This window comes from Mycteria americana, chromosome 25, assembly GCF_035582795.1.
Source record: "Mycteria americana isolate JAX WOST 10 ecotype Jacksonville Zoo and Gardens chromosome 25, USCA_MyAme_1.0, whole genome shotgun sequence".
Classification (NCBI taxonomy): domain Eukaryota; kingdom Metazoa; phylum Chordata; class Aves; order Ciconiiformes; family Ciconiidae; genus Mycteria; species Mycteria americana.
The window spans coordinates 725,611-750,164 of record NC_134389.1 but is presented as its reverse complement, the minus strand read 5'-3'; the positions used below and the strand labels follow the sequence as shown (position 1 = coordinate 750,164).

General features: G+C 62.1%; 5 protein-coding genes across 6 annotated transcripts in view; 2 read left to right on the top strand and 3 right to left on the bottom strand.

Moving 5' to 3' along the window:
* Nucleotides 1-100: 100 nt before the first annotated feature.
* On the bottom strand, nucleotides 101-1,794 carry LYSMD1 (LysM domain containing 1). Its single transcript, XM_075525036.1, has 3 exons — nucleotides 1,469-1,794; nucleotides 824-1,089; nucleotides 101-707 (listed from the first exon to the last, which is right to left on the bottom strand). Exons 1-3 carry the CDS (start codon nucleotides 1,565-1,567, stop codon nucleotides 563-565), a joined length of 510 nt encoding a protein of 169 aa, XP_075381151.1. The 5' UTR covers nucleotides 1,568-1,794; the 3' UTR covers nucleotides 101-562.
* Nucleotides 1,795-2,089: 295 nt separating this feature from the next.
* On the top strand, nucleotides 2,090-4,185 carry SCNM1 (sodium channel modifier 1). Its single transcript, XM_075525045.1, has 8 exons — nucleotides 2,090-2,230; nucleotides 2,791-2,861; nucleotides 2,943-3,031; nucleotides 3,118-3,215; nucleotides 3,292-3,386; nucleotides 3,518-3,663; nucleotides 3,782-3,914; nucleotides 3,998-4,185. The coding sequence occupies exons 1-8, from the start codon at nucleotides 2,180-2,182 to the stop codon at nucleotides 4,095-4,097; spliced, it is 783 nt and encodes a 260-aa protein (XP_075381160.1). The 5' UTR covers nucleotides 2,090-2,179; the 3' UTR covers nucleotides 4,098-4,185.
* Nucleotides 4,186-5,206: 1,021 nt separating this feature from the next.
* Nucleotides 5,207-8,754, bottom strand: TMOD4 (tropomodulin 4). The gene is made up of 9 exons (XM_075525043.1): nucleotides 8,620-8,754; nucleotides 8,377-8,533; nucleotides 7,682-7,804; nucleotides 7,090-7,179; nucleotides 6,707-6,837; nucleotides 5,969-6,076; nucleotides 5,622-5,765; nucleotides 5,389-5,533; nucleotides 5,207-5,301 (listed from the first exon to the last, which is right to left on the bottom strand). The coding sequence occupies exons 1-9, from the start codon at nucleotides 8,740-8,742 to the stop codon at nucleotides 5,279-5,281; spliced, it is 1,044 nt and encodes a 347-aa protein (XP_075381158.1). The 5' UTR covers nucleotides 8,743-8,754; the 3' UTR covers nucleotides 5,207-5,278.
* Nucleotides 8,755-10,116: 1,362 nt separating this feature from the next.
* VPS72 (vacuolar protein sorting 72 homolog) lies at nucleotides 10,117-12,648 on the bottom strand. 2 transcript variants are annotated; one of them, XM_075525041.1, is made up of 6 exons: nucleotides 12,326-12,620; nucleotides 11,752-11,904; nucleotides 11,466-11,577; nucleotides 11,178-11,357; nucleotides 10,929-11,070; nucleotides 10,117-10,656 (listed from the first exon to the last, which is right to left on the bottom strand). In XM_075525041.1, the coding sequence occupies exons 1-6, from the start codon at nucleotides 12,440-12,442 to the stop codon at nucleotides 10,263-10,265; spliced, it is 1,098 nt and encodes a 365-aa protein (XP_075381156.1). In that variant the 5' UTR covers nucleotides 12,443-12,620; the 3' UTR covers nucleotides 10,117-10,262. The 2 variants fall into 2 exon arrangements, with proteins under 2 accessions (XP_075381156.1, XP_075381157.1); XM_075525042.1 differs by lacking the exon at nucleotides 11,752-11,904 and having other exon boundaries at nucleotides 12,326-12,648.
* A 403-nt stretch (nucleotides 12,649-13,051) lies between these two features.
* The window catches only part of LOC142420584 (putative PIP5K1A and PSMD4-like protein), a 35,574-nt gene continuing 24,071 nt past the window's right edge, over nucleotides 13,052-24,554 (top strand). Inside the window, exons 1-2 of the mRNA XM_075524672.1 lie at nucleotides 13,052-13,262; nucleotides 20,571-20,612. Of these exons, the coding sequence (XP_075380787.1) occupies nucleotides 13,067-13,262; nucleotides 20,571-20,612 (238 nt within the window). The 5' untranslated portion in view covers nucleotides 13,052-13,066. The remainder of the gene's footprint in view (nucleotides 13,263-20,570; nucleotides 20,613-24,554) is intronic.

Genomic DNA, 24,554 nt, shown 5'->3' with positions numbered 1-24,554 from the left:
ATGTCCCTGGGGGGGCAACCATGTCCCCAGGGGTGTGTCCATGTCCCCAGGGCGGGGTGTGACGGTGTCCCCAGGGGGGTGACAAACAGGCAGAGCCGGGTGACAGTGCTCCGTTTTATTTACAGGCTCTGGGGGTGGGGGGTGACCGTCCCCATCCCCGTGGGGGTCCAGGCACTGGCACGGGGGTGGGGGGGGTCTCACCCGGGGGGTCCCACCCCCCAAACTCCCCGCAAGAGCAAAGACGTACAAATAAATACAACGAGAGGAAAAACATCGGCTGGTGAATCTTGTCCCAGTAGCTCCCAGTGCCTCCCAGTAGCCCTGCGAGAGGGCTGGCTCGGCACCCGGGCGCTGGGTGTCCCTGCAGCGGGACAGGCTCCTTGGACGAGACAGGGAGGGGACACTGTGTCCCCCCCTCAAAATCCCTGTGTCCCCTCCAGTATCCCCCGGCCGGGACTGGGTGCTGTGGGTGTCCCGGGGTCCCCGTCACGGCAGGGTGGGAGTCGCGGGGCGGGAGTCCCGGCGTGGGAGTCCCGGCGGCACGTCCCCGGCGTCCCCGGCGTCACAGCGTGAAGATCTCGTCCTCGGCGTCACGGAGGGCGGCCGCCCGCGGGGTCCTGGTGAGGGGCCGGGGGCCGAGGCGGGGGCCTCGGGGGGCCGGTGGGCCCCTGGCATCGGGGCTCCGGGTGCCTTCGGCCTCGGCCGTGCTGCAGGGGACGCAGCGGGGTGGCACTGAGGGGTGGCCCTGCCACCCGCCCACCCACCCTGCAGCCAAAAGGCCCCGGTTTGCCCCCAAAAGGGGCGGCGGGACGGGCGCGCTCACCCCGTGCCACCGGCGCGGAGCCGTTGTGCCGCCGCCGCCTTGGAGCGCCCGATCTCGGCGTCGAGCTGCCGCAGGAAATCGGTGGCCGAGAGGTCGTGGCGGGCCGGGGCGTCCCCCGAGGGGCCGGGGACGTCCTTGTCCTTGTCCTCGTCCTTGTCCTCGGGGCAGGGTCCCCCCGGCTGCAGCGGGGCGGGGATGAGGAGGGTGGGCTTGAGGAAGATGGTGTCCGAGGTGTAGAGGCGGTTGGCGCGCTTGATCTGCTCCATCTGCCGGGGACGGGATGGGGACCGGGGTGGGGACAGGACGGGATGGGGACGAGAACGGGGACAGGATGAGGGTGGGGACGAGGACAGGGAGAAGGGCGGGGTGGGGACAGGGACGGGGGACAGGAGAGCCGGGGGGGGGGGGGGGGGGGACACGACACACACAGCCATTGGGACAGGGTGGGGGAGGGAAGGGGACAGGAGGGGACGGGGCTGGCCCCACCGGGACCGCGGGGCTGCCGGGGGACCCCGGGGTCGTCCTGCCCCCCCCCAGCCCCGGCCCCGGGGATCCTGCCCCACGCCGCCCCGCGGCCCCCTGGATGTCCGTCCCCCCCCCGCCCCGGCCCCGTGGCACCCCCCGGCAGCCCCCGCGGCCGCTCACCGTCACCCCGTAGCGCAGCGCCAGCCCCGGCAGCGTGTCCCCGGGCTCCAGGCGGTGCTCCCGGGCGGAGGCCCCCGCTCCCCCGCTCCCCGCCGCCATGGCGGGACGGCCCCGCTCAGCCCCGGCCGCCGCCAGCGCGGGGGGGGGGGGCTCATGCGAACAGCCCCGGCCCGGGCGGGGGACCGGCCCAGGGCCCCGGCGCTCCGGCCGCCGCTCACGGGGGCGGGCTCGGGCTCGGCCCCGCCGCCGCACCCGGGCGCCCCGGGGCCCCGGTGAGGCCGGAGACGCCAGGCCCGGCCCGGCCGCCCTGGCGGAGGCCTCTGGGACTTGTAGTCCAGGACGGGAGGGGGGGGCGGGGGGCGACGGGGGGGAAACAACGACGGACACTCCGCCGCCCCCTCGGGCAGGGATGCCGCCACCCCCACCCCGGGGTCCTCCCCAGCCCCCCGGCCCCTGCCACCCCCTGGCCCCTGCCCCGGGGGGTGTCTCTGCCCCCCAGCCCCCCGCCAGGGATGGCGCCGCGGAACTACAACTCCCGTCATGCCGCGGGGCTGCGGCCGCCTGGGGACACGGCGGGGCCGCCCGCCCCGCCCGTCGCGCTCTCTAATTGGTGGCCGCTCCCGCGCGCGGTCTGCCGGGAAAAGCCACCCGGAAGCTGGGCGGCGGGGGGGGCGGTTCCCATAGTAACCGCGGGCCGGCGCCGCGGCCGCCATGTCCTTCAAGCGGGAGGGGGACGACCCCAGTCAGCTGGGGGTGCTGCAGGTGGGTCCCGGCCCCCCAGGACCCCTCCAACCCATCCCCCCGGCTCCCCAGACCCCCCCGAGCCCCCCTAACCCCGGCCCCGACCTCCTCACTTACCCCCCGGGTTCGCCCCCTTGCCCTGGCCTGCCCGCCCTCGGTTCCCCCCAGCCCTTCCCCGCTCCTCCCTGCCTGTAAATACGCCTCCTGCCCACCGTCCTCCCTGCCTGCAAATGCTCCTCTGCCCCCCCAACGCCCCCTCACCCTCAGGTCTTGACCCCCCCCCTCAGGGTTCCCCTCCCAGCGCCCCAAATACCCACCTTGGCCCAGGCCGCTCCTCGAAATTGCCCCCTTCCTCCGCCTCAACCTCCCCAAACAGCCCCCTCCCCAGCCTTGACACCCCAATTCCTCCTCTTGCTCCCACAGAGGGGGGGTCCCCTGGGTGCCAAGGTTTCCTGGCCTAAGGGGGGACAGGGCTGGGAGCAAGGGCTGGTTCCCCGCAGGGTGAGTTGGGGGCAGACCCCCCCTCTGGCAGCAGGCGCGGGGGGGACGAGCACTCACCCAGCCCCCTCTGTCTCTCCTAGAAAAGACGTGTCGCGGACCTGTTGGCCAACTACATCCCCGAGGATGAGGCTCTGCTGCTGAGGAGCGGGAGGTGAGCGAGACCCCCGAGGGCAGCCCCCTCTCCGGCCGCTTGCAGGGTCCTGACGGCAGCTTTTCCCCTCCCTCGGCACAGGTACGCCTGCACGGTGTGCGCCCACCGCCCCGTCTTCGACACGCTGGACGTGCTGACGGTCCACAGGGCCGGCAAGAAGCACACGAGCAGTAAGTGGGGGGCCGGTGGGGGAGTGGGCTGGGGAGTGGGCTGCGCCGAGCGAGCGTGTCCCCCCGTCCCCTTCGCTCTCTTCCAGGCCTGCAGCGCTTCTACGGCAGGAAGCGCTCGCTCCAGGACGCGGCCCAGAAGCGGCGGCACGAGGAGGAGGTGCAGGCGGAGGAAGCAGGCGCGCAGGTTGGTGCGGACGCCCCTTCCTCACCCCGCCGGACCCCCTGGCCAGGCCCCCCTGAGCTCTGTCCCCTCTCCCCAGGGCTCCCCGGCCCCTCTTCTGGAACGGACGAGGAAGATCGCCCGGAGCGCTCTGCTGAAAGCCGCTCCCTACAGCAGCTGCTGCCGGAGGACGGGGTAACAGCTTTGGTTTCGCTGCTGGAGGATGGGGGAAAGCTCTGCGCTTCCCAGGAGGGACCGGCAGCGCCGTGGCCTCACCACCATCAGGCGTTTGTGGCACGAGGCCCTGACTCCTTCTCCTGTCGCAGCGTGGAGGGAAGCAGCTTGCGAGCTGGCGTGACCCAGACGAGGCCGAGTGCCGTCCCGACGCCTCCGGAACCGTCACGGAAGGACGGAGAAGCCGTGGACGCCAGCCCTGCGGCCCTGCTGCCGGGGGACCGCGGCAGGCGAGCGGGTAAGAGCCAGCTGGCAGCTCCGGGGCTGCGCCAGCGCTGGCGGGGCAGGGTGCCCAGGCTCTCAGCCGGGCCTCTCCTCTTTCTGCGGGTCCCGCCAGCCCCTCTCTGCCCCCCTAGACGCACCGAAGGCGGCTCCAGCCCAGACGCAGCCAGGCAGCAAAGGAAAAGGCTCATCGTCGGCCCTGAGCCAGCCCGAAGCCCTCAGCCCTGAGAGACGGCAGGCCCTGGAGCGATACCTGCAGCTGCGGAGGTGAGTCTTGGCCCCGTTGGCACAGGGAGTTCCATAATGAGCCACCTCTCACTCCCTCCGTCTGTCTGTCCGTCCGTCCCCAGCGCTGGCTGGATCCAGGACCGCTCTGGCAAGTGGGTGAAGGACGAGAACGCCGAATTCGACTCCGACGAGGACGAGCCGCCCGCGCTGCTGCCGGCCTGAGGCCCCGCTCTGCCCCACTGGTCCCCACGGGGACGGTCCCCCCGGGCTGTCCCCAGGCCCCACCGTTAATAGAGGCAGCTGGAGAGGACCGAGGTGTCTGAGCCATTGCGGCAGGTCCTGGGGAGGGGTGATACTGGGGGTCCCAGCATTTGGCCACCCCGGGATGCTCAACGTGGTGCTTTTTCGGGGTGTCCCCACCCCGGCCAGAGCCCTGCGAGTGCAGCCAACCTCGATGCGGGTTTCGGCCCGTCCCCGCCCCGTCCCCTCCTGTCCCTGGCCCGAGTCACGCTCATTTTCTCGCACGCTGGCAGCTGCTTGCGGGTCGTGGCCTTTCGGGGTGGTGGTGCCGGGTTCCCCCCCTCCTCCCCAGCCCTGGCAGCTGTCCCAGTGCTTCGGAAAACACCCGGCCGCGCCGTCCTCCCCCTGCCTCAGTTTCCCCCCCCCCCCTTTTCCTGCCAGCCTTTGGGTGCCTGCGGGTGCTCCCATATCAGGGAGCACCCATGGGACTGTCGTTTACGGGGCTGCGCCCTGAGCCGGCATCCACACCCCAGGACAGCACCCACCACCCACCCAAGGGCGTCTCTAGGCCCCGGGGACGGATCCTGTCCCTGGGGGGGGCTCCCTGGCAGCGCTGCCCGGGGTGATGTTACCCCTGGGCACCGGGATTTACCCGCTTGCTCAGCTCGCCCCTATAAATAGGTGGTGGGATCTATAAATAGGCCCTGCATCCCCCCACCCGCTTCACCGGGCCGTGGGTGCCGGCCCCCATGGGCCCTGGGTGCCCAGCTCCGTGCCATGGGGGCACCCGGCTGCCTGCCGGAGGGGCTGCCCTGCTCCCCCCGCCCCTCCTGGTGCCGTAACCTAATCCCCCGGGTAGAAACACCCCGATCCCGCGGCCCCGCTGCTCCCCGAGGGGATCCAGCGTCCGGCTCGGCCCCGTGGATTAACGGCCGGAGGCTAACGGGGGCCTCGAGCCCCACAAGACGGGGGGTGTCCCCGCGGCCTCCCCGGCGGCGTTGCCCTCCCTCAGCCCATCCCTACGATCCCGATTCCGGCCCCCGCGTGCAAATCCTGCCCCGGGACGCGTCCGAGCGGATCCCGAAGCCGCGTCTCTCTGTCGTCTTTATTTACAGCGGCCCCGGGGAGCAGGAGCCGGAGCTCGTCCGTGCTGCGGGGGGCCGTTAGGTTTTCTTCTGCTTGCGACCTGCGGGTGGGGGAAAGAGGGGGGGTGTCAGGGCCGGGACCCCCCACCCCGATTCCTGCCCCAGGAGGGGACGCGGGGGACACTCACGGAGCTCGTTGTTTTTGGTGATGGCGATGGCGGCGCGGGCGCGGGGGCCTTGCTGCGTGAAGTGGTAGCCGAAGCGCACGACGGAGGGGCACTGCTCCAACATGGTGGCCATCTCCATCTCCACCGTGTCGCCCAGCCGCTGGCACTGCGAGGCCGGGGTGAAACCAGGCACACCGGGAAGTTGGGGACACCCCTGTCCCCTCCCTGGGCCACCCGTGGGTGCCTGTCCCTACCTGGTTGTCCACCTTGAGCTCGCTCAGGGTGGTGTTGTGGTACATGGCCTTGATGATGCTCATCATGCCGGCGCTGGTGATGAAGTTGGATTCGATGTTGAGGCTCTGCAGGGTCTTGTTCTCCATCAGCATCTCGGCCACGGCCTGCGTGTCACCTCGGGGTGTCACCTCGGGGTGTCACCCCCCCTCTCTGGCATGTCCTGGGCCACCGATGCCCCAGGTGACGGTGGAAAAGCCACCGTCACCCGGGCTTGCTGGTGCCCAGGATGGAGCTGGGGGCAGGGGACCGTGTCCCCTCCCCGTCTGGGGACCTGTGGGGACATGGGGGACACGGGGCTGGGACTCACGCTGGCCACGGGGTCATTGCTGCGGGTGGCTACCAGGCTGAGCTTCTTGACGTGGGTGTTGGTTTTCATGGCCTCGCAGATGGCCTTCAGCGTGGAGATGGGAATGTCCTGCGGCAGGGGGACGTGGGTGTCACCGAGGGGATGGGGACATCCCTGAGGGGATGCGGGTGTCCCCAAGGGGATGTAAGTGGCATCGAGGGGTGTAGGTGTCTCCAAGGGTACAGGGGCATCCCTGAGAGGGTGCTGGATGTCACGCAAGGGCATCTTGGATGTCACGTAAGTGGCATTGAAGGGATGTGGGATGTCACCAAGGGGACACGGATGCCCCTGGATGAGGACCGGCACCCTGGGGTGCCCCGGAGCCACTCCAGGATGGGGACAAACACCCCAGGGATGCCCCAAGGCAGGGACCAACCCCTCAGGGACACCCTGGGACAGCGAGCAGCACCCTGGGACAGGGTGACCAACCAAGCCCCATGGGGACAGCCCAGGCTGGGACCCGTCACCCTCCACCATCCTGGGCAGGGAGCAGCACCCAGGGACACCCTGGGGACGCTCTGGGGGCCACGTGATGCCCCAGCATGGCGACCAGCACCCTGGGGTGCCCTGGAGACACCCTGGGGTAGGGATCAGCCCCATGGGGACAACCCGGGATGGGGACTGGCACCCCAGGACCGGGACTAGCACCCTGGGGACACCCCGGGGATACGCTGGGGACACCGCCACCAGGTCCCTCACCTTGATGTTGTTGAGGTTGACGTCCTCCAGAGCCCCGTCGTTGGCCTGGATCTGCCGCAGCGTCTCCTCCACGTTGGTGGGATTCGGGGGCTCATCCGGCACCGGCTTGTACGTGTCGGGCTTCACCACGCCTGGGGCACGCGCGCGTGTGCGCAGGGACGTGCGTGACCGTGCGCAGGGATGGGGACACGTGGGGACGCGTGCATTTGCACGCGTGCGTGGGGTCACCACAGGGAATCCCGGAGGGGTTCTGGTCCCCAGATCCCCCCCGAACAGCCCCGTGGACTCCGTGTCCCCTGTCCTGGGGGAGCTTGTCCCCGTGTCCCCTGTCCTGGGGGGCCTTGTCCCCAGGTCCCCCGTCCCCGTGTCCCCAAGGCACTCACTGTTGATGCCCTCCGTGTTGGTGATGTTCCCGCTGCAGATCGCGTCGTAGTACTGCTTGTTGCTCATCAGCGTGTACATGCCCAGGATGGCTGCGGGGCCGGGGGGGTCAGTGGGTGCCCCAGGACCCCCCTGGTCCCCTTGTGTCCCCCCGAGGGCGGCTGCAGCCCCCCCAGCCCTGCGGGGGGGGCCGGGGAAGCCACGGGGAGCGGGTGGGCCGGGGGCCAGCGGTGAAAGCCGAGCGCGGGGGCCCGGCGCTGCTTTTAGCTGGGCCCTGGCGGGGACCCAGGGGGGACGGGGGGGCCCGGCGGACGCCCGGCGGCGGGGAGCACGGGTGCAACGCGGGGCCGGGGCAGGCGTGCGACACGCTGGCCCCGTGCAACACGCTCCCCCCCGTGCGACGCTGCGGTGCCACGTGCTGTCCCCAGGTGAAGCTGCTGTGGGACGCGCTACCCGCGTGCGAGGTTGTGGCGCGACGGGGCAGCCTCGTGCAAGGTTGTCGTGTGACACGGCAGCCCCGTGCAAGACTCTGGCGTGATGTGGCAGCCTCGTGCGAGGCTGTGGTGCGACACGGCAGCCCCGTGCAAGACCCACCGGCGATGTCGCACATCTCGGCCTCGGTGGCATTGGCCAGCGCCTCCTCCAGCTCGGGCTCCAGCGTGATCTGCTCCTCCCGTGGGATCTCCCGCGTCGGGTTCTTGGGCACGAAGGGCTTCCCTGGGCGCGGGGACGCGGGTCACACCCTGCCCGGCCTCACGCCAGCTGGGTGACGCCGGACGCGGTGGCCCGGAGACGGGGCTGGCAGAGGGTGACCTGGCCTAGGGATGGCCGTGCCTGGGGGTGATGGTGCCGGGGGTGGGAGTCCGGGGGGTGGCACTGCCAGCGGGTGATGGTCCGGGGGGGTTTGTGCAACCATACTGGAAGCGGTGAAGTTGTCAGGGGGTGGCCGGGCTGGGGCGGGGGGGGACGTTGCCAGGGGGTGGCGTTGCCGGGGGTGGCCATATGGGGGATGACATTGCCGGGGGTGGCCGTGCCGCAGGTGGCGTTGCCACGGGGTGGCCGTGCCGAGGTGGCATTGCCAGCGGTGGCTGTAGTGGGGGTGGCCATATGGGGGATGACATTGCCAGGGGGTGGCCGTGCCCGGGGCTGGCGAGGACCCAGCTCGCCCAGGACACCCGAGCCGCTGGCGAGGACCGTTCTGCCGAGCTAAATATACCTGGTGCTGCGGGGCCCCGTCCCCGCCGCTCCCCACCACAGTCCCCGCCGTGTCCCCCCCCGTGTCCCCGCACCTTTCTTCTCCCCGGTGAAGGGCACCAGGTCGTCGCGCTCGCCGGCCTCCAGCGCCTGCTTCTCCAGGTGCTGCAGCAGGGCCTCCCGGTCCAGCGGCCCCGTCGGGCTCTTCTGCGTCTGGTCCCGCTGCCGCAGCCCCGCCGGCAGCAGCACGTTCTGGGGACCCACCGTGTCACCCTTGGGGGACCCTGGCGGCCGGGTGGCACCCGTCCCGCTCGCCGCCCCCCTGCACCGGGACCTACCTCGGGGTCCATCTCCAGCAGCTCCGAGTCCAGCTGTGCCAGCTCCTCGGCCGACAGTTCCCTCAGGATCTTGTCCTCATCGATGTCCCGGTACTTCTCCAGCTCCTGCCGGTAGGACGTCATGGCGGGGGGCTGGGGGGGACAACAGGGGGGCTGAGCGGCCGGTGGGAGGCTCCCCGGGGTGGGGACCCCCCCCACTACAGTGACACCCCCCCCTACAGTGACACCCCCCCCACTACAGTGACACCCCCCCCGTGCCGCAGCCTGCGAGACCCCTTCGTGCCACGGGGTGGTATTGGGTTCCCACCGGGCTGGGGGGGCCGTGGGGCACCCCAGGGTGGGGGGTCCGGGGTGGTGTGGTTGGGGAGCTCTTGGGGAAACTGAGTCACGCCTCCAAGGTGCTCCCCAGGGCCGGGACCCAGCGTCCCCCCCAGCCTCCCCCACTGTTTGGGGGGCAGGTCCTGCTTCGGCAGCCCCAGCCCCCCTGGACCCCCCCAGTCTGTGCCCCTTTTCCCCCCCACCACGCGTCCCCACCTCCCTGGGGGGGGGCAGCAGGGGTAAACGCTGAGGACGTGAGTCCCCCGACACTGGGGTTGGGTCCCCCCAAGGAACCGGGTTGAGATTCCCCCCCCGTGACCTGGGTCCCCAGGGCTGGGGACACACACACGCACCCAGTGCCCCTGGGAGGGACCAGACACCCCAGGGCGAGAGCCGGGGGGCCGCGGGGATCCCCGACAGACCCAGGGACCCCTGAGCCCCTGTCCCCCCACCACCCCAGGGACCCCCACCCTTGGGAGCCCCACCCCGAGGACCCCCACCCCGGGGCCCTACCTGGCCGCTGGCCGGGGCGGTGGAGCCTGCCTGGGTGCGAGCCCCGGTGCTGAGCCAAGGGCTCCGGCCGCGCAGGGCATGAGATCAGCATTTTATTCTGCGAGCCGGCTGTGGGGAGGGGCGAGATCACATATCCCCGGGCGTTATCGAGCCCTGCCAGCCCTGCGCCGCCTCCACCCCGGCGCCCCGGCACGGCGGGGGCACCCCCGGGGCGATGGGGGGGCCCCTCGTGACCCCGTGGCTCCCCGTTACCCCTTGGGGTGCCCTGGCCAGGGGGGAGAGGGGAGGCTGGGGGGAGAGGCCGCAGGGAGAGGCTGAACCTTCTGCCCGGGGCCCCGCAGCCCCTCGGAGACCCCCGAATCCCCCCATCACCCCCGCGGGGACGCTTTATGCCCCTTCACCCTGAGATTGTCTGGGTGACTTGGCTCCCACGTGCCCCCCCCCCAGCCCCTAAAATCACATTTGCGGGGGTGCGCGGGGCCACCGTCGTCAGGGCTCCCGTGGCAGCGCTGCGCTGGGAGCAGCAGCGCTTGGAACGAACTGCTTGTTTATTGTAGGGTCTCTTGGAAAACAAGGGGTTGTACGCACCCTGCGTTTACCGTAGGGTCTCCTGGTGTTTCGGGCGCCGCGTGTTGAATGGAAATGAGAGTCCGCACCCTTGCTGTATGCAGGCTACCGGGATTTATTTCTTTTTTTATATAAAAAAATGTAGGAAGGAGATAAATAGAGCAACAAACCGTCGCCCACAGGAGTCGGAGTGCGGAGAGGCCTCGACCGGCAGCGGCCACGAGCCCCCCGCGGGCCCCCGGCACTCAGGTGGTGGGGATGCTCTGCTTGATGATGATCTTCTGGCGGGTGGGACGGACGTTGGGGTCGGGGCCGGGGGGAGCGGCGGTCCCCAGGGCGGCGGAGGCAGCGGCGCTGGGCAGCCCGTGCGCCGTGATGTATTTCTTGTAGGCCTCCCGGATGATTTTGAAGGCGCGGATGTTGGAGTAGGGGATGTCGGTGATAGGATCGCGGTAAACGGCCGGTTTGTGGGTGACGGGGCAGATCTCCCGCACCGGCAGCCGCGGCGGTTTCGCTTTGGGGAAGAAGCGCTCGAAGGTTTCATCGTCGCTGAAGGAGATGAAGGTGCGGGAGCACTTCCCGGTGGAAGCTGGAGCCGGGGCTGGAGCTGCTTCAGGCTGCTGCGGCTCTTGGTCCAACCTGGAAGAGCCACAATCAGCGCCCAGGAGGCCCCTGGGGCAGGGGGAAACCCCGGGGGAGCTCCCACGGAGGGCAGAGCTGCCCCATCTGCTCGAGCCACCCCCAGGACTGGAGCGTGGGGCTTGGGGGGCTCCAAGGCGCTGCCCAAAACCCGCTTCTCCCTCACCACGATGGAACAGAGCCTGGGGAGGGATCAGGAGCGGGAGCCGGCGTCCGGCTGGGTGTGGGGGGGGGAAACCCACCAGGGCCACATCAAGGTGACCCCAACCTACCCCTCCACATCCACATTCTCCTCCTTGCCCGGTTCCGGGACGAGGGGCATGGTGACGGACCAGTACCGGATAACGGGTCCCACACACTTCCGCTTCTTCTGGACCTGCTTCTTCTTGTCGGCTTCCAGGCGCTCGTAGTTCTCTGGGAAAGCAAAGACAAACTGAGGGGGAGGCTCAGCGCCTCACCGACACCCTCCCTCTGCGCCATTTCGGGGGTCTCTGCGCCCCTTGGCATCGCGCCCAGCTCACCCAGCGAGCGGAGGTTGATCTCCTCCGTGATCTTGGCCTCCTCCAGCAGCTCCTCCTGCGTCAGGGGCCGGTCGTAGTTGGGGCCGCCCTTCTTACGCTTGGACTGGACCTGCCGCTCCTGGATGCGCAGGAAGGTTTGGCGCGTGTGCTCCGTCGTCGACTGCCGCATGTGCTTCCGGCCTGCGGCGGGAGGACGGGGCTGACCCATGGGTGCCGGCCGGCCCGGCTCACTGGGAGCTCTCCCGGAGGGGGCCCGTTTCCAGCCCGTCCCGTCCCGCGCACACTCACTGTCTCCCACGTCATCCTGGAGCTCCAAGGGGACGGATTTCACCTCTCGTGGCTTCTGGGAGCTGCCGCTGGGGACGTCCGTCTTCTTGGGGCGAAGGCTCTTGAGGGGCTCCTACGGGATGGGGCAGAGGATGTGAGCAGGGAGAAAAACTCCCCCTCCCCCCCCCCCCAGCCACGGCTTTGGCCTCGTTTAAACCTTGGCTTTTCCTAACGGGGAGCCCGTCCCCTGCCCGTGGTGCCGGGAAGGGGACCCCGGAGCCCCCAGCCCAGTCCCGCCCGCCCGCACCCGGTAGGCCTTGGTGACGACGCGGCGGCGGCGCTTGGGCTCGCTCTCGTCCTGGTCGCTGGCGGGTTCCTCGCCCTCGTCGATGTCGAAGTCCGAGTCCACCTCGTCGTCGCTGTCCGACTGGTCGCCCCTGTACTCGTCATCGCCCGACTCCTGCGGGACGGAGGGGCTGCGGCACCCCCAGGGCTCCCCAGGCCGCAGCCCCCAGCCCCGGTGCTCTCCAGCCCCGGTGCTCTCCCGCTCCACGGCCACGCTAATGACCGGGCACCCCCCGTCCCTGCTGCTCCTGCCCCGGCCCCTCCTGCTGTCCCGCAGCCCCGTGCCCCCCCCGGGGCACAACCCCCCTGGCCCCCCCGGTGACCTCCCCCCCGGGCCCCCCCACCTCCCCGGGGGTTCCCATCACCCCCCCCCGAGGCTCCCCCGCGTCCCCGGGACCCCCAAACACCCGCCCCCGAGCCCCTCACAGCACCGGGACGCCTTCGGTCCCGTTCTCCCTAGGGCCTCCGAGACCCCCTCGGTCCCCCGCGCCCCCAGCTCCAGGCCCCCCCCCTCCGGGCCCGCGGCGGCTCCGCACCTCGGTGAAGCCGCCGTAGGTGGTCTGGTAGAACTCATCCTCCTCCTCGGCCTCCAGCAGCCCCGACAGCCGGTTACCGGCCGTGCGCCGCGGGGCGCGGCCCTCCGCCAGGCTCATCGCGCCGCCGCCGCGATCGGCGCTCCGCTGCGCGTCCTGCCCGGCCCGTGCCTGCGCCGCCAGGCAGGGGAGAGCGAGCGCCGAGCGGCCGATGGCGGCGGGCGCCCCCCTGCGGGCCGGAGGGGGCACTGCAGGTTCCTGTGGGCGATGGGGCTGCGCTATGGGGTGCGGGGGGGGCCTCACCGCGGGGCTCTCAGCCACGCGTGACGCCGCAGAGGAGCGGGGCCGGCCACGCACCAGCCACGGGAGCAGCCCCCCCCCCCAAGCCTATCCGCCCGCCCCCGGGCCCTGCCACCCTCGGTACGGCCACGTCGCGCCCCTGGGGAGGGAAGCTGGAAAATGACGTCACCGCGTGACGTCACGGCACCCCCCGCTGTGACGTCCCGCGCGCCACGTGCCCCCCGGCTTTGTTTTGGTCGCGCTTGGCCCGTCACGTGACCGCGGCGCTGTGCGGCCGCGGCCCTTCCCGCCCTCCGCGCATGCGCCCTGAGGGTTTCTGTCCCCGCCCCCTGTGGTCGCGTCCGCGGGGGCGAGTCCAAGTGTGTGTGAGTGGGGGCAGCCGCCTGGACTGCGCGTGCGGTCTGCGGGCCGGCGGCGCGTGTCCCCCGCCCCGCCCGCGGCCGGATGGTGCGGTCCGGAGCGGCGGGGCGGGGCCTAGCGAGGAGGGGCGGAGCCAAGCGAGGAGGGGCGGAGCCAAGCGGGGAGGGGCGCGGGCGCCGCGCGCGAGCCGGCGGCCGCCGCAGGAGGAGGGAGCGCTCCAAGATGGCGTCGGCGGGGCCCGAGTCGGGGGGCAGCAGCGGGAGCAGCGGCGGCCTGGCGGGTACGGGGCTGGGCCCGGCGCCGGCGGGGGGGCTGGGGGCCGGGAGTCCGGCGCCAGCGGAGGGCCGGGGGTGCGGGGGGCTGTGTGGGGGCTGGGGGGGTGTGAGGCTGGCGGCTCTGTGGGGGCTCTGGCGTCGAGGCGGGGCACTGTGGGGCTGAGAGGAGGGCTGTGGGGGGGGGTGTATAGTGCTGAGGGGGGGTTGGGGGGGTGTGAGGCTGAGGGGAGGCCCTGTGGGGCTGAGGGGGGCCTCTGAAGGCTTGAGAGACACGAGGTGCGTGGGGCTGAGGAGGGCTCTTTGGGAGTGTATGGGGTGGGAGTAGGGCCGTGGGGTGCGTGGGGCCGGTAGGAGCTGGGGGGGCGAGAGGCCTGTGGGGTGTGTGGGGCTGGGTGTGTACAGGAAGGGACTCGGGGCCTGGGCCGGGCCCTGCGTGGGGCGAGGAGATGGGCAAACGCGTGGGCCGGGTGAGGGCTCTCGGGGTGGGCCGGAGGGAGCGTGGGAGGTCGGTTCGGTGCTCTGGGGCAGCGCTGTGGGGTGAAGCCGGGGGTGGGGGAGGCCTCTGGGTGGGGAGGGGGGGGCGCGACGACGAGTCTGAGCTCTCCGGAGGGTGTGTGGGAGTGGGTACTGAGGGTTATGGGCCGAGGCCCGAGTGGGATGGGCTTCACAGAGCCCAGCTGGCTCCGTGGGGTGGGTTGGGGTCGAGCTTTCCTGGGGGAGGTGGGTGTAGGGCTGACCTTTTCCTAGGGAGGAGGCTGTGGGTGTGTGGCAAGGACCCTCTGGTCATGAACGGGAGGGCCTGGGGGGCTTGAAACCCCCCGACGAAAGGGGAGTTGGAGGGGGCAGAGGGTCCTGGGGAGGGGGGACTGGGTTACGTTCGAAGGGGCACTGCGATGGGGTGGGGGGAGCAGAGGGGTTGGTGCCAGGGAAACTTGACTCTCTGTTCCCTTGTATTTCTAGAGCCTGAGGCATGAGTCAGGTCTCCTGCCTCGGGGGTGGCAGTGGGTCCCGGGTCCCCAGACTCGGCTGCTGGGGCACAGAGGGGTGGGGGGAGCCGAAATATCTTCTTTCAGGCAGGACTGTGCCAGGGAAGGGGGAGGATAGCATCTCCCCGGCGGAGGCACCCTCTTCTCTGCTGCATCTGGCGCTGGGCAAGGCGAAGGTAGCTCATCAAAGCCATTTGGCACCTGTGGGAGGCAAGATACTGTGGGAGCGTAAACGTCTTCTGGTTAGATTTGTTTTGATGAGTAGAACTGAGGCTGGTAAGAGTCGAGGGGAAGGCCCTGAAGTCTTCTGACGGCTGAGGGTTTCTCTTGCTGTGCTGATTTGAAATGCGAGCTGAACCAGAAATACGCAGGGTTGGAAGTGGGCACCGTCCTCATCCCTGCAGAGGGATGGTAACAAGGGGTGGAAACCTCATCTGGGATAAAAGAGGGCACTTTTGGTTCTTAAGCCTGTGACTCTGCCTCCTGCCAGCGTTTCACAGGTCTGGCAGCGTTCTTGCGGGAGACGAGAGCCCTATTCCCCTTTCCACAGGCCCCAAACCAGCTTCTTCACGTTAGTTTGTGGCTAGAAAGCAAAATGACTTTCTCAAAGCCTTGAAATTTGCATTTGGCAAGATCAAGCCATCCTTCCTGTGCTTCTCTGGTAGAGAGTGGCCAGGCTTTTTTTTTTTTTTTTAATTTATTTTATTATACTTTATTATAATGTAATATGCTGAAGATTCCCAGTCATTGTGAGAGCACTTGTCACCCAAGTCACAGCAAGGAAAGAAGAAACCCATGGGAAGGCTTGCAGCTGAACCTCGACTTCGTTTGGTGCTCTCGGAGTGTTGGTGTTTTGCACCTTAAGCCCTGCTGCCTGCTACCCCACTTCTCTTCCAGAAGTATTTACGGCCAGATTGCTGAGCGCCACCATAAAATAAATTAATTTAATTATTGCTGCGGCATTGATGAAGTATCGTCTGGCGGGGATGTCTGTATGTGCTCGATTTTTCTGGCTTCTTCGCTGTGTCCTTTGGGCAGTTTTGAAGACAGACATCCAACGTACCCACTTTATCTTTGCTCACCGTGTGAGCAGGCACAGGGCAAGTCATACCTGTCGGTCCAATAAAGCCAGTTTTGTGAGGAAGAAGAGAGCGCTTGAGTCTTTACTGGCTGCGGCAGCCGTGGTGCCTCAGCGTGGAGCTGAGTGTCTGGGGGCAAGACCCCCGGGTCTTTTTCTCTTGCTTTGGGGCTTCCTTTGAGATCTTGATCTTCTCCCATGCTTGCCAGTCTTCTGGGCTGAGAAGGAGGAGCTGGCTTCAGAAAGCTTGAAGGGTTTCGAGAGCATTACTTAAGAGAAAATATGCAAGTATTTACTCTTCTCCCTTCCTGGTGGAATAATTGCCATTGTTCGCTTCTCCGGCTAGTGAGGTGTTGGCTAACGCGCGTTTCCCACAGGATTTGAGTTCTGGTCGTGGCAGAGCCTCCGCCGCGTGACGTGTGCGATACGTGACGTACGTTCACCTCGGCTGATCCCTGACGGCGCAGGCTTTAAACCTCGGATTTCAGCCCCACCTCCGGGAGACTCGGGGCCTCTCCGGGTGGTCACCCTGTGCCCCGGGCAGTGTTTGGGCTTTGGGTAGGACCTGGTTCCTCTGCAGCTTCTGAAGAGGACAGGTAGAGCTGGAGATGATGAGAGCTGTGAGGCGAGGAGAGTGATCCTGAAATGGGTGCTGGAAGGGCTCAGCTGCCGCGTGTTGGGTGACATGGCTGCAGAGGAGCTGCCTGCACCGGCGTCCCACCGTGGCCGTCCCCCTCCTGAGACGTCTGCAGCGCCTGCGTTTATCGTCCTGCCAAGAGGAGGCATTCACCGGCCTTGCCAAGTGGGCTTTCTCCGGTGTAATAACGAGGCCCTGAGCAAACACCGGGTCAGAGCTGAAACTGGGGTTTTTGCCCTGGGCAGAGGCCAGGAGGGCAGCAGGATCGATTTTGGCCGGACCGTGGCAACGCATGGCTTCAGCTTGAATATCTGACGGCCGCTACGGCCTTGCTTACCTTGCAACCCCTTCAGATGCCGGAGCAGCAGCTCCGCAGAAGGCAGGGGACAAAAGGAGGCCAGTTGTTGTTTCGGACAGGAGGTTTTGCTTTGCTCCATGGTAAACCTTGAACCACCTCAAGCCCTGCCATGGTGTTTCGGGGCACTGTCACCCTCAGTGGCCCATGATGCAGTTTGCCCTGGGGGGCTATTACTCTATTACTGGCATCATCCAACGTAGATAAAGGGGATGTGGATCATTTTGAAACCCTTCCCGGGCCAGGCAGGCAGCGATTCCCCCTCTCCCTGCCTCAACATGTATTTAAGTCTCTGGGGAAACACCCAAGGAGGTTTTCTCATTTTGCTGGTTTTGCTTTGAAGCAGCACCTGCCAAAAAATGCTAACGTGGGATTTCAGTTGTTTGGTCCTTTGTGCCTTGGGTGCCGCGGCTGCTTTATAATTACGGGTCCGAGTGAGTTGAGAGTTCATTGTCACCCTGGCTTCAGGCCCCTCCCTGGAGTCCAGAGACAAAAGAATTGCCTTCAAAATGGCTCAGTCACTTCTGGGGACGGGGAAATCATCCCGACGCATCTGAAGCGAGCTGAGAGCAGGGTCCCGAACTGCTGAGCTCTTAATGTAGGTGTAAAACACCGAGAAAGACTCACCCCTCCCCTCCCCCCAAATTCCTGCAAGAGGGACAAAGCTTTCTTGATCCCACCTAGGTGAGACTGAGCGTCCAGGAGGGAAGATGAGTTTATTAAATAGAAACATCTGAGTGGCTCATCATCCCTAAGCTTAAAATAGGACCATCAAATGACTCCAAGTCCTGTCTCTGTTCTAAAAATCTCTCTTCTTCCCAACCATCAGCTGTGAAATCTCTGTGGGTGTCGCAGGTTAGTATCGTCAGCCGGGTCCTGTCGCCCAAACTCTCGCCGTCCCTTTTGCTGGCGTGGGAGTTGTGCTTGTGTGTGATGCCCACCCCAGCACGGGGCAAAGCTCCTTTTCTTTAAGATGGAGACAGAAGATTACCATCAAAAGAACAAAGGTAGGAGCCAGCTTGTCTAAATAAATGACAAATTCGTCTGTCAGAGGGAAGCTTGTCTGGCAAAGCAGTACCTAGAAAGCGAGCGAGAATCATGCGGTTTTGGGGGGGCACTGATGACCTGGAGTACCATTTCCTGAATTACAACTGAATTTCCCTTTGGAAAGTAAAAGCCTCTCCTCCCTCCCTCCGGCTCCACTGTGCATTGTTGAAAGGGGCCGCTCGGTGTTTTATTTCTCCTCCCTGCCACCCCACGTTAGCCCTGCAGGGTTGAAAAGCCCTTTTATTTTTGGAGACGGAGGTGAATTAATGCTGCCTGTGCTGCTTCCCTCTGCTCACCCAGAGCTTCCTTCTCCGGGATCGGGGCTTCGTTTTCCCCCAAACGAGGTATCATAACTGTTCTTGCCCTTTCGTGATTACTGTGTAATAGTGGTGATTAAATGTATTATCTCGCCGCATCCCCACGGACTCTGCCTTGTTTAAAAAGCAGAGCGCTCCCAGGGCAGAAAGATACCTTACATCTGACCTAAATCTGACTCTTCTGGGAAAGGATTGTTTATCTTCCCCCAAATTAAGAAGGTGGTGCGGCAGGCAGGGTGCTAAGTCTGGTTTCCCTGTTGCCAGCTCCCTCTGGGGTCGGTTTTGAGCAAGTCCTGTAATCGCTTGGCTGGAACAGGGGCTGTTGACACGCTCCCTTCCCAGGGCTTGGTGGTGTTTGCAGAGCAGGCTGGAAAAGGAGTGCTTGGAGCATTTATTGTTAGGATTCGTATCCCCCAAAGTAGCTCCCGATAGCCGTAAGACCCTGGACTTTAAATTCATCGATACCCTGGAAAACCCAGTGCCTTTGTGTTTCTTGAATAGGTGTTGCTGTCTGGGAGCGGGGGACGGCTTAAATTTTAAATCATTGAAGTGTTTTGGTGGAAAGCGGGAGTAATGCAGAGCTGTAAAATCGATGGTCTTCGGCCAACGCTAGGATTAATTTTCAAATGGCAGAACCTTGTGCAAAGCTGATATGCCAGAAGATGCTGCTGTAGGGAAGGAAGGTCTCCCTAGCTTCTCTGCAGGTTACAGGGGCAGGAGTTGCCATCAAATATTCCAGAAAGTGGTGTTGTCCAAAATGCCTTCAGCAAAAATTAGTCTGCCTGCTCTTCTGCTGGGAAACTTGAGATAACCTCATTCCTCCTCCCCCCAAGATAGTTTTGCTGTGAACCATACGGAAAAGCAATAACAGGAATACTTGCCGGCCGGCGTCTCGCCTGTCTGCGTTAGCCCTTGCTCGTACGTGCTTTGTTTCCAGCCTCTTCCCTGAAGCTGAAGGTAGTTTTGCTGAACTCACGGATTTTGTATTCTTTTAGTCACGATTTTTGAAGTTCCATGGTGCTCTTTGACTCCCAAGCAGTTCGATCGTGAGGCCCAAAGAGTTTGCGTGTCCGCCCTACCTCAGAGTTGGTCTTTCTGAGGGAGCAGGAGGGCATGGCTCTGGCCAAAGGGCTGGTCTTGGGAGAGGGATGGTGGGGGAAGAAATACGGCGGGGAGTCAGGAGCAGATGCTGGAAACTTCTCGCTCGCTGTCCTTTTTGTCTTCAGAATTTCCACCCTTTAGTCCTACCGTCTGCCTACTGGTCTGTGGGCTGTCTCCGTCCTCTGCCGCTGAAGACATCATACATCTGAGTGTCATTTATTCGACTCAGAGGGGTTTTTTTTATTTATTTCAAATGTTTTTCAGTGGAGAGAATAACTCGTCAGTCAAGATGTATTTGTGTTTCTGTGCGCATTTAGACAGGGGTTTTGTTTGTCGGTGCTCTTGCGACCGCTGATCTTTGGTCAAGGTCTGCTGTGCTGACAAGACACGAAGGAAAACGGGTTTCTTCCCAGCCCTGGTGAGTTGTGTTGGTTTTGGATTGGAGCTCCCCAATAACTAGTTGCAGTGAAGCACATCTTTTCCTGGAATCACTGGGATAAGCCCCGAGCGGTGGATCCAGAGTTTCAGTGAGGTCGGTGCTCGTCTGCTGCCATGAGCACTGACCCATACTCACCGGCCTCCGGGTGAGGGAGGTGGAAGCCCAAATCCCATCCTCTTGGGTACGTTCTCTTCTCCTCACCTTTGGCGAGCGCCTCTTCTGCTCACCTCTGCAGAAGGCAGAGGAGTTACTTGTTTTGTTTTGTTTTTTATCGATTTCTAATGTCATGCCTGGCCGTAGCTCTCTTCTGGGGGCTTAGAAAACACTGGTAACCTTGTGCGTGGAAACCTGTTCTTAATTCTGCCCTGGTTTCTTGGATTAAAAAATTGCTTTATTTCTCCGTGGCTAGGTACGCTGACCTCCTCACAAAGCATTTGGCAGTTTGCTGGTGAAGAGAGATTGAGGAAGGGTTTACTGTTTCTGCAAAGCAGTGAGAAGTGTCTAGATAACGTTACAGAGATTGCGTCTCCTCTGTCTTTCCCTGGGCCTTTTCCCAGCGCGTCACCTGCTTGCCGGCGTGGACGCGTCAGCGGTATCCAGTGACTTTCAGGAGTGTCCTGTCCTGCGCCTCCATCAACAGGCTCGTAAAACAAGCGTAGAGGAGAGGGAGGAAGATGTGCTAATCTGGGGCAGTAAAATCAGTCATGTGTACATCAGCTGCTGGCTGCTAACGGTGGTGGGAAAGATAACCCCGAACAGGAATCTACGATGTGCAAGAGCTCTTTATCTAGAAACTGAATTCACGAGCTCTCTTACGGCAGCTTCGATGCCGTTGGTTTAATGTCCTTAACGTAATTTATCGGAACAAATCTATTGATGCAGAGAATTTCAAAGTTATTACTCACTGCTTGGCCTTCTGGCCAAGATCAAGTGTTTGTAAGTGTTTTATCTTCCTCTGGAGGGCCGTGTTCTGCGCTGGCAGGGGCGGGCTGTGTGATCTCATGGGTTTTCTTCCATCTCCAGCTGCTGTGATCAAGACCGTTGGCTTTGACTCTTAGTTCAGGCCAGACTTCTACAGTTTTCCATAAGAGCTTCCTGAGAGAAGCAAATGAAATGTTTAGGCTCTTACCTTCCAGAGCCGTGGAAGAGGTTTTTATTGTGCGTGACTAAGGTGCCTTGCTCAGAAGCGTTTTGCTTGCGACGTTTGGACCTTTGTTTTCTTAACTAGTGGAAATAGGATTTCTTTTCATCTGTCTTTAACGTTCTTGGGGAAAACATCTCTTGTTTCTTCAAGTAGCTGAAGTATCAGTTCACTGTGACAACTGTATAACCTTTTTGTTTTTCCTCGTATAGATTTCAGCTTTTTATGCTGCTCGGTGATGTCGTTTCGAAGAGGTAGATGTATTGCATATATGTGCTCAAAAAAGCATGGTTTCTTCCTCTCCAGTAACCAGCAGCAAAGTGCCATATTATGTAACTGTCTTGGCTTTTGAGGATTGACGAAACTTGGTGGGTGTTTTTCCCCTAAATAAGCTGCTACCGCTCTCAACAAAAGCTGCTGTTTTATTGAAGTGTGTTGTGTAAGCGCTCTCCTGACATCTAAACAGCTCTCCGCATCCCTGTGCGCACCAGCAGGATTGTTCCAGTGGGGCTTTTCTGCTTTGGTTTCTGCCTGGTTTGCACTTTGAAGGAAAGAAATCTCGCTGCTATTCCCATTGGCAGCCGTGGCCTCGGACTGGGGGGGGACTGATCCCAACAGACTTTTTTGAGGGGGATTTGCAGGCAGAGAAAAAAAATGTGTCGGGGGACTTCTGTGCGGACGGTGACTTGGATGTGTCCATGGAGGCTCCAACGTACTACACGTCCTCCAGGTAGTGTTTGGTGGGTCTAAGGCTTGGTCTCGCGACTGACTTCTGCGTGCGCAGAAGCGCTCTTATCGATGGTGCCACCACCTGCAGGCAGAGTCCAGGTGAGGAAGGAGGATATTCCCATTTTGGAGCATTAAGAGGCCCTGTTTGGGGAAAACCCAGCTGCCTCTCTCGCCCTGGCCGCTTGTTTGGCTGAGAGAAGCCTGCAGTCAGCAGCAGGACGGGGGAGGAAGGGCAGTGCATGCTGGTGTGATGTGTCCTGGTGCTCGGCTTGCCCTGCTCAGACGCTGGAGAGTTGAGCTTGATGATGTGTTTGGGTGTGCTAACGTTTTCACTTTTTATTTTCGTCTAAAACATGAGGCGCAGCTAAAATTTGTCTGAGCAGCTCTATTTAAAAATAGAGCAAAGCGGGTATTTGTCCTGGCTATACCAAATTAGCATGCTCGTTTGCTAGACGAGTGAGAATCTGACCCGAATGCCTTATTACGTGCTCCTTCCAGTGAAATATTTGTCCGAACCATTTGACCAGGTGCCATCGCCACAACTTTTAAGCTTTTTTTCCCTAGCATTTATTTCACAGTCGGTAAGAGTATACTATCTGTTGCTGGCTGAAAATAATCCCGGACAGCTAAGGCTGGCGGAAGGCAGACAGCTATTTATTTAGGTTGATTCAGCTTCCAGTAAACAGCTCTGAGGAACACTCTGAAATCGCCCGTAGGGATTTCTCCCAGAATCACGAACGAAAGAAGAAAGGAAACTTTTTGGGACATCATGAATTCATTTTTGGACAGGACTTTCTAACCCTGATCTGTTTCCTTTGGCCAGAATTAACTCTTTAGGGGTCTCAAGCCATTTTTTTCAGTTGTCAGTCTGGGTTTCATTTTAGAGGTGTTTAAACAGATCCAGAAATAGCAGCTTTTTTGAAATTATTTCATTTTGTTATGTTTATGCCATTGAATTTAACACCTTCACTTCTGCAAGCAGAGTGTGTGTGGGACGGACAAACAAACTGCCTTTACATGGCAATAAAAAAAGGTAGGGGTAACCGAAACGTTTTCGTATGGAAACCTCTGAGTTTTGTTCTCTGACCTCAGCCGGTAATGCTTCTGGTAATCGAGAGAGCTTGTTTTTGCAGGACGTGTGATAGACCTGTACGTAGCTTCGGTCCGGCCTCGGAGCTGAGCAGGCCTCGTCAGCTGCGTGTTCATCCTTGCACTCAGACGGGAATAAGTGTTTTTATCATGGTCAAACAGGAATTACCTATTTCCCAATCAGCAACGAACTTGTTTGGAAACTAGCGGGAGGGAGGGGGAGCTTCCTGCCACGGAAACTGGGTGTGCTGGGACCGGAGCGATGCTGCAACCACACCGATGCTTTGACCGCACGCTGCGGCTTTCCCTTGTTGACTCACCCTTTCTTGTAACTGGCCTGATTGGGAGGATCGTTGTTGTCGCTTCCCAAATCACTACATGAAAGGGCGAACCAAGACACCGTGGTCTTGGGGTGGTGGGAGAAGAGGAGAAGGTGAAGCCGATGCTCTGGTCTGTGCTGAGAAGCTGTACATATTCCTTAAAATCATGGCGAAACCTCCAAGATAAAGATATGCCATGGCGTGGCAGGGGACAAACCGGACGTGCTTTGGGATGCTAGCTCTTCCAACCAGGGCTTGTTGTATATTCTCGCTTTTAATGTTTGTTGCATGTGATTAAGGCAGCAGAGAGAAGATTTGCTGCTGGGTCCTCTGGTGAGACAGCTTTAGTTAAATCCTAGTGGAATACGGTTTTTCATGGATGATTAAATATTAACACAGTGAATCTCCAAGGTGATGAGGCTGGCACTGCTGTTTCAGGATTGCTTAAGTCACGGGGCTTTTAGAGGTTTTGGTTTACATAATTACAGATTCTTGCTTCAAAAAAAGGCTTAATTGCTATTGAACAGGTGTTATATTGTGATGCCCAGGATGTTTCCTCTGTGGGATCTTGGCAAGTTCAAAAGCCTTGTGGCAAGGAGATGGAGTCGAGCTTTATCGGTTTCATCATAACACACGAAGTCACAGAAGCTTCCTTCTAGCTGGAGATGCTCCCTCTTCCCCTTGCTACCGGCCCAGATTTGGGAAGGGATGCGAGAGAGTCTTTTCCAACCTAAATGATTCTATGATTCTCTTGTAGATGTGGCACGTAGGGACATGGTTTAGTGGGATGTGGCACGTAGGGACATGGTTTAGTGGGATGTAGCAGTGTGAGGTTTATGGTTGGACTCAATGATCTTAAAGGCCTTTTCCAACCTAAATGCTTCTATGAGAGGTGAAGCGGGGCGGCTGGCTCCAAAGAGCCCTGAGTGCACTGGGGGGAGGAGAAGGAGGAGAGCCAGCTGCGAGAAACTTCAAACGCAAAAATTAGAGCTTGTCGGGACAAACTTTCTTGTCTGTAAAGGGGGATGAGAGGGGGTGGGAAGGCGGTTGGAGCCAGTCGTTCGTTCTGTGCTCGCTTTGTTTAGCGAAAAGCGTTTGTCACAGATTTTTTTTTTCTTGTTTGCTTGTTTAATATGTATTGAAATGAGAACTTTGATCACTCGATAAGGGGATCAGAAGGCTGCTGGATTTTGCTGTTAAGTACCTCTGTTCCTTCTGCTGAAATGCAGTTTTGGTAGAGCTGTAGTGCCTGCTGAAATCACAGTGTGAGTCTTTATACTGCCTGTAACAGGCGAGCAGAAGGGGCTTCTCTGCTGAGCGAGTGGTGGGTGGACCCAGAACCACTGCGAGGATTATATGTTGTAATGCCGAATCTGGTAAAACAATTACTGGATGTTGGGGGAAGCAACCCTGTGCCTACTCCCTGGTACGATGGGGGTGCTGCTTTTGGGTGGGGGCGGTTTTATAAGGCTGTGGTCATGGCTCCCACTTAAAAAAAATCTGTTGCTGTGTCTGAAGTGGAAAGAAAAACAAAATGAAAGAGCTTGTCTGGTTTTCTTCACTATTTTATGCATCTGCCTGGCAGGGGCAGCGTCCCTGTCCTGGGAGCTCTTGGCCTCAGCCGGTGTTGGCCTCAACCTGGCTGGTGGCTTTGTGGTGTAGACAGACAGTGCAGAGCGGCAGTGTCATCTAATTGCTTTTTTTTCCTTACTGCATCCAAAAAAGACCAAGATGGGAATCCAGGCCTAAAAGATAAAAGTTAGTACATCACCTCGCAGATATTTAGCACCATGGTTGTTATGAAAATCCCTGGGCTTAGCTTCAAGTGGAAGGGTTGATGTTCTGGGCCTTTTAATAAAAGGTCCTGGAAATATTTTCAAGCCAAAGTGTGGTCAGCGCATCCACTGCAGAGCACTTGGCCCTCCCAGTTCTAATTAATAGATGGCAATAATTCTGCAAAGCCATATAATGCCATCAAAGGCAGGGAAGTGGCTGATACCACCTCTGAAAGTGGTCCGGCGTGTTGGTGTGCAGCCAGAGGAGTGCTGGGAGCCAGCT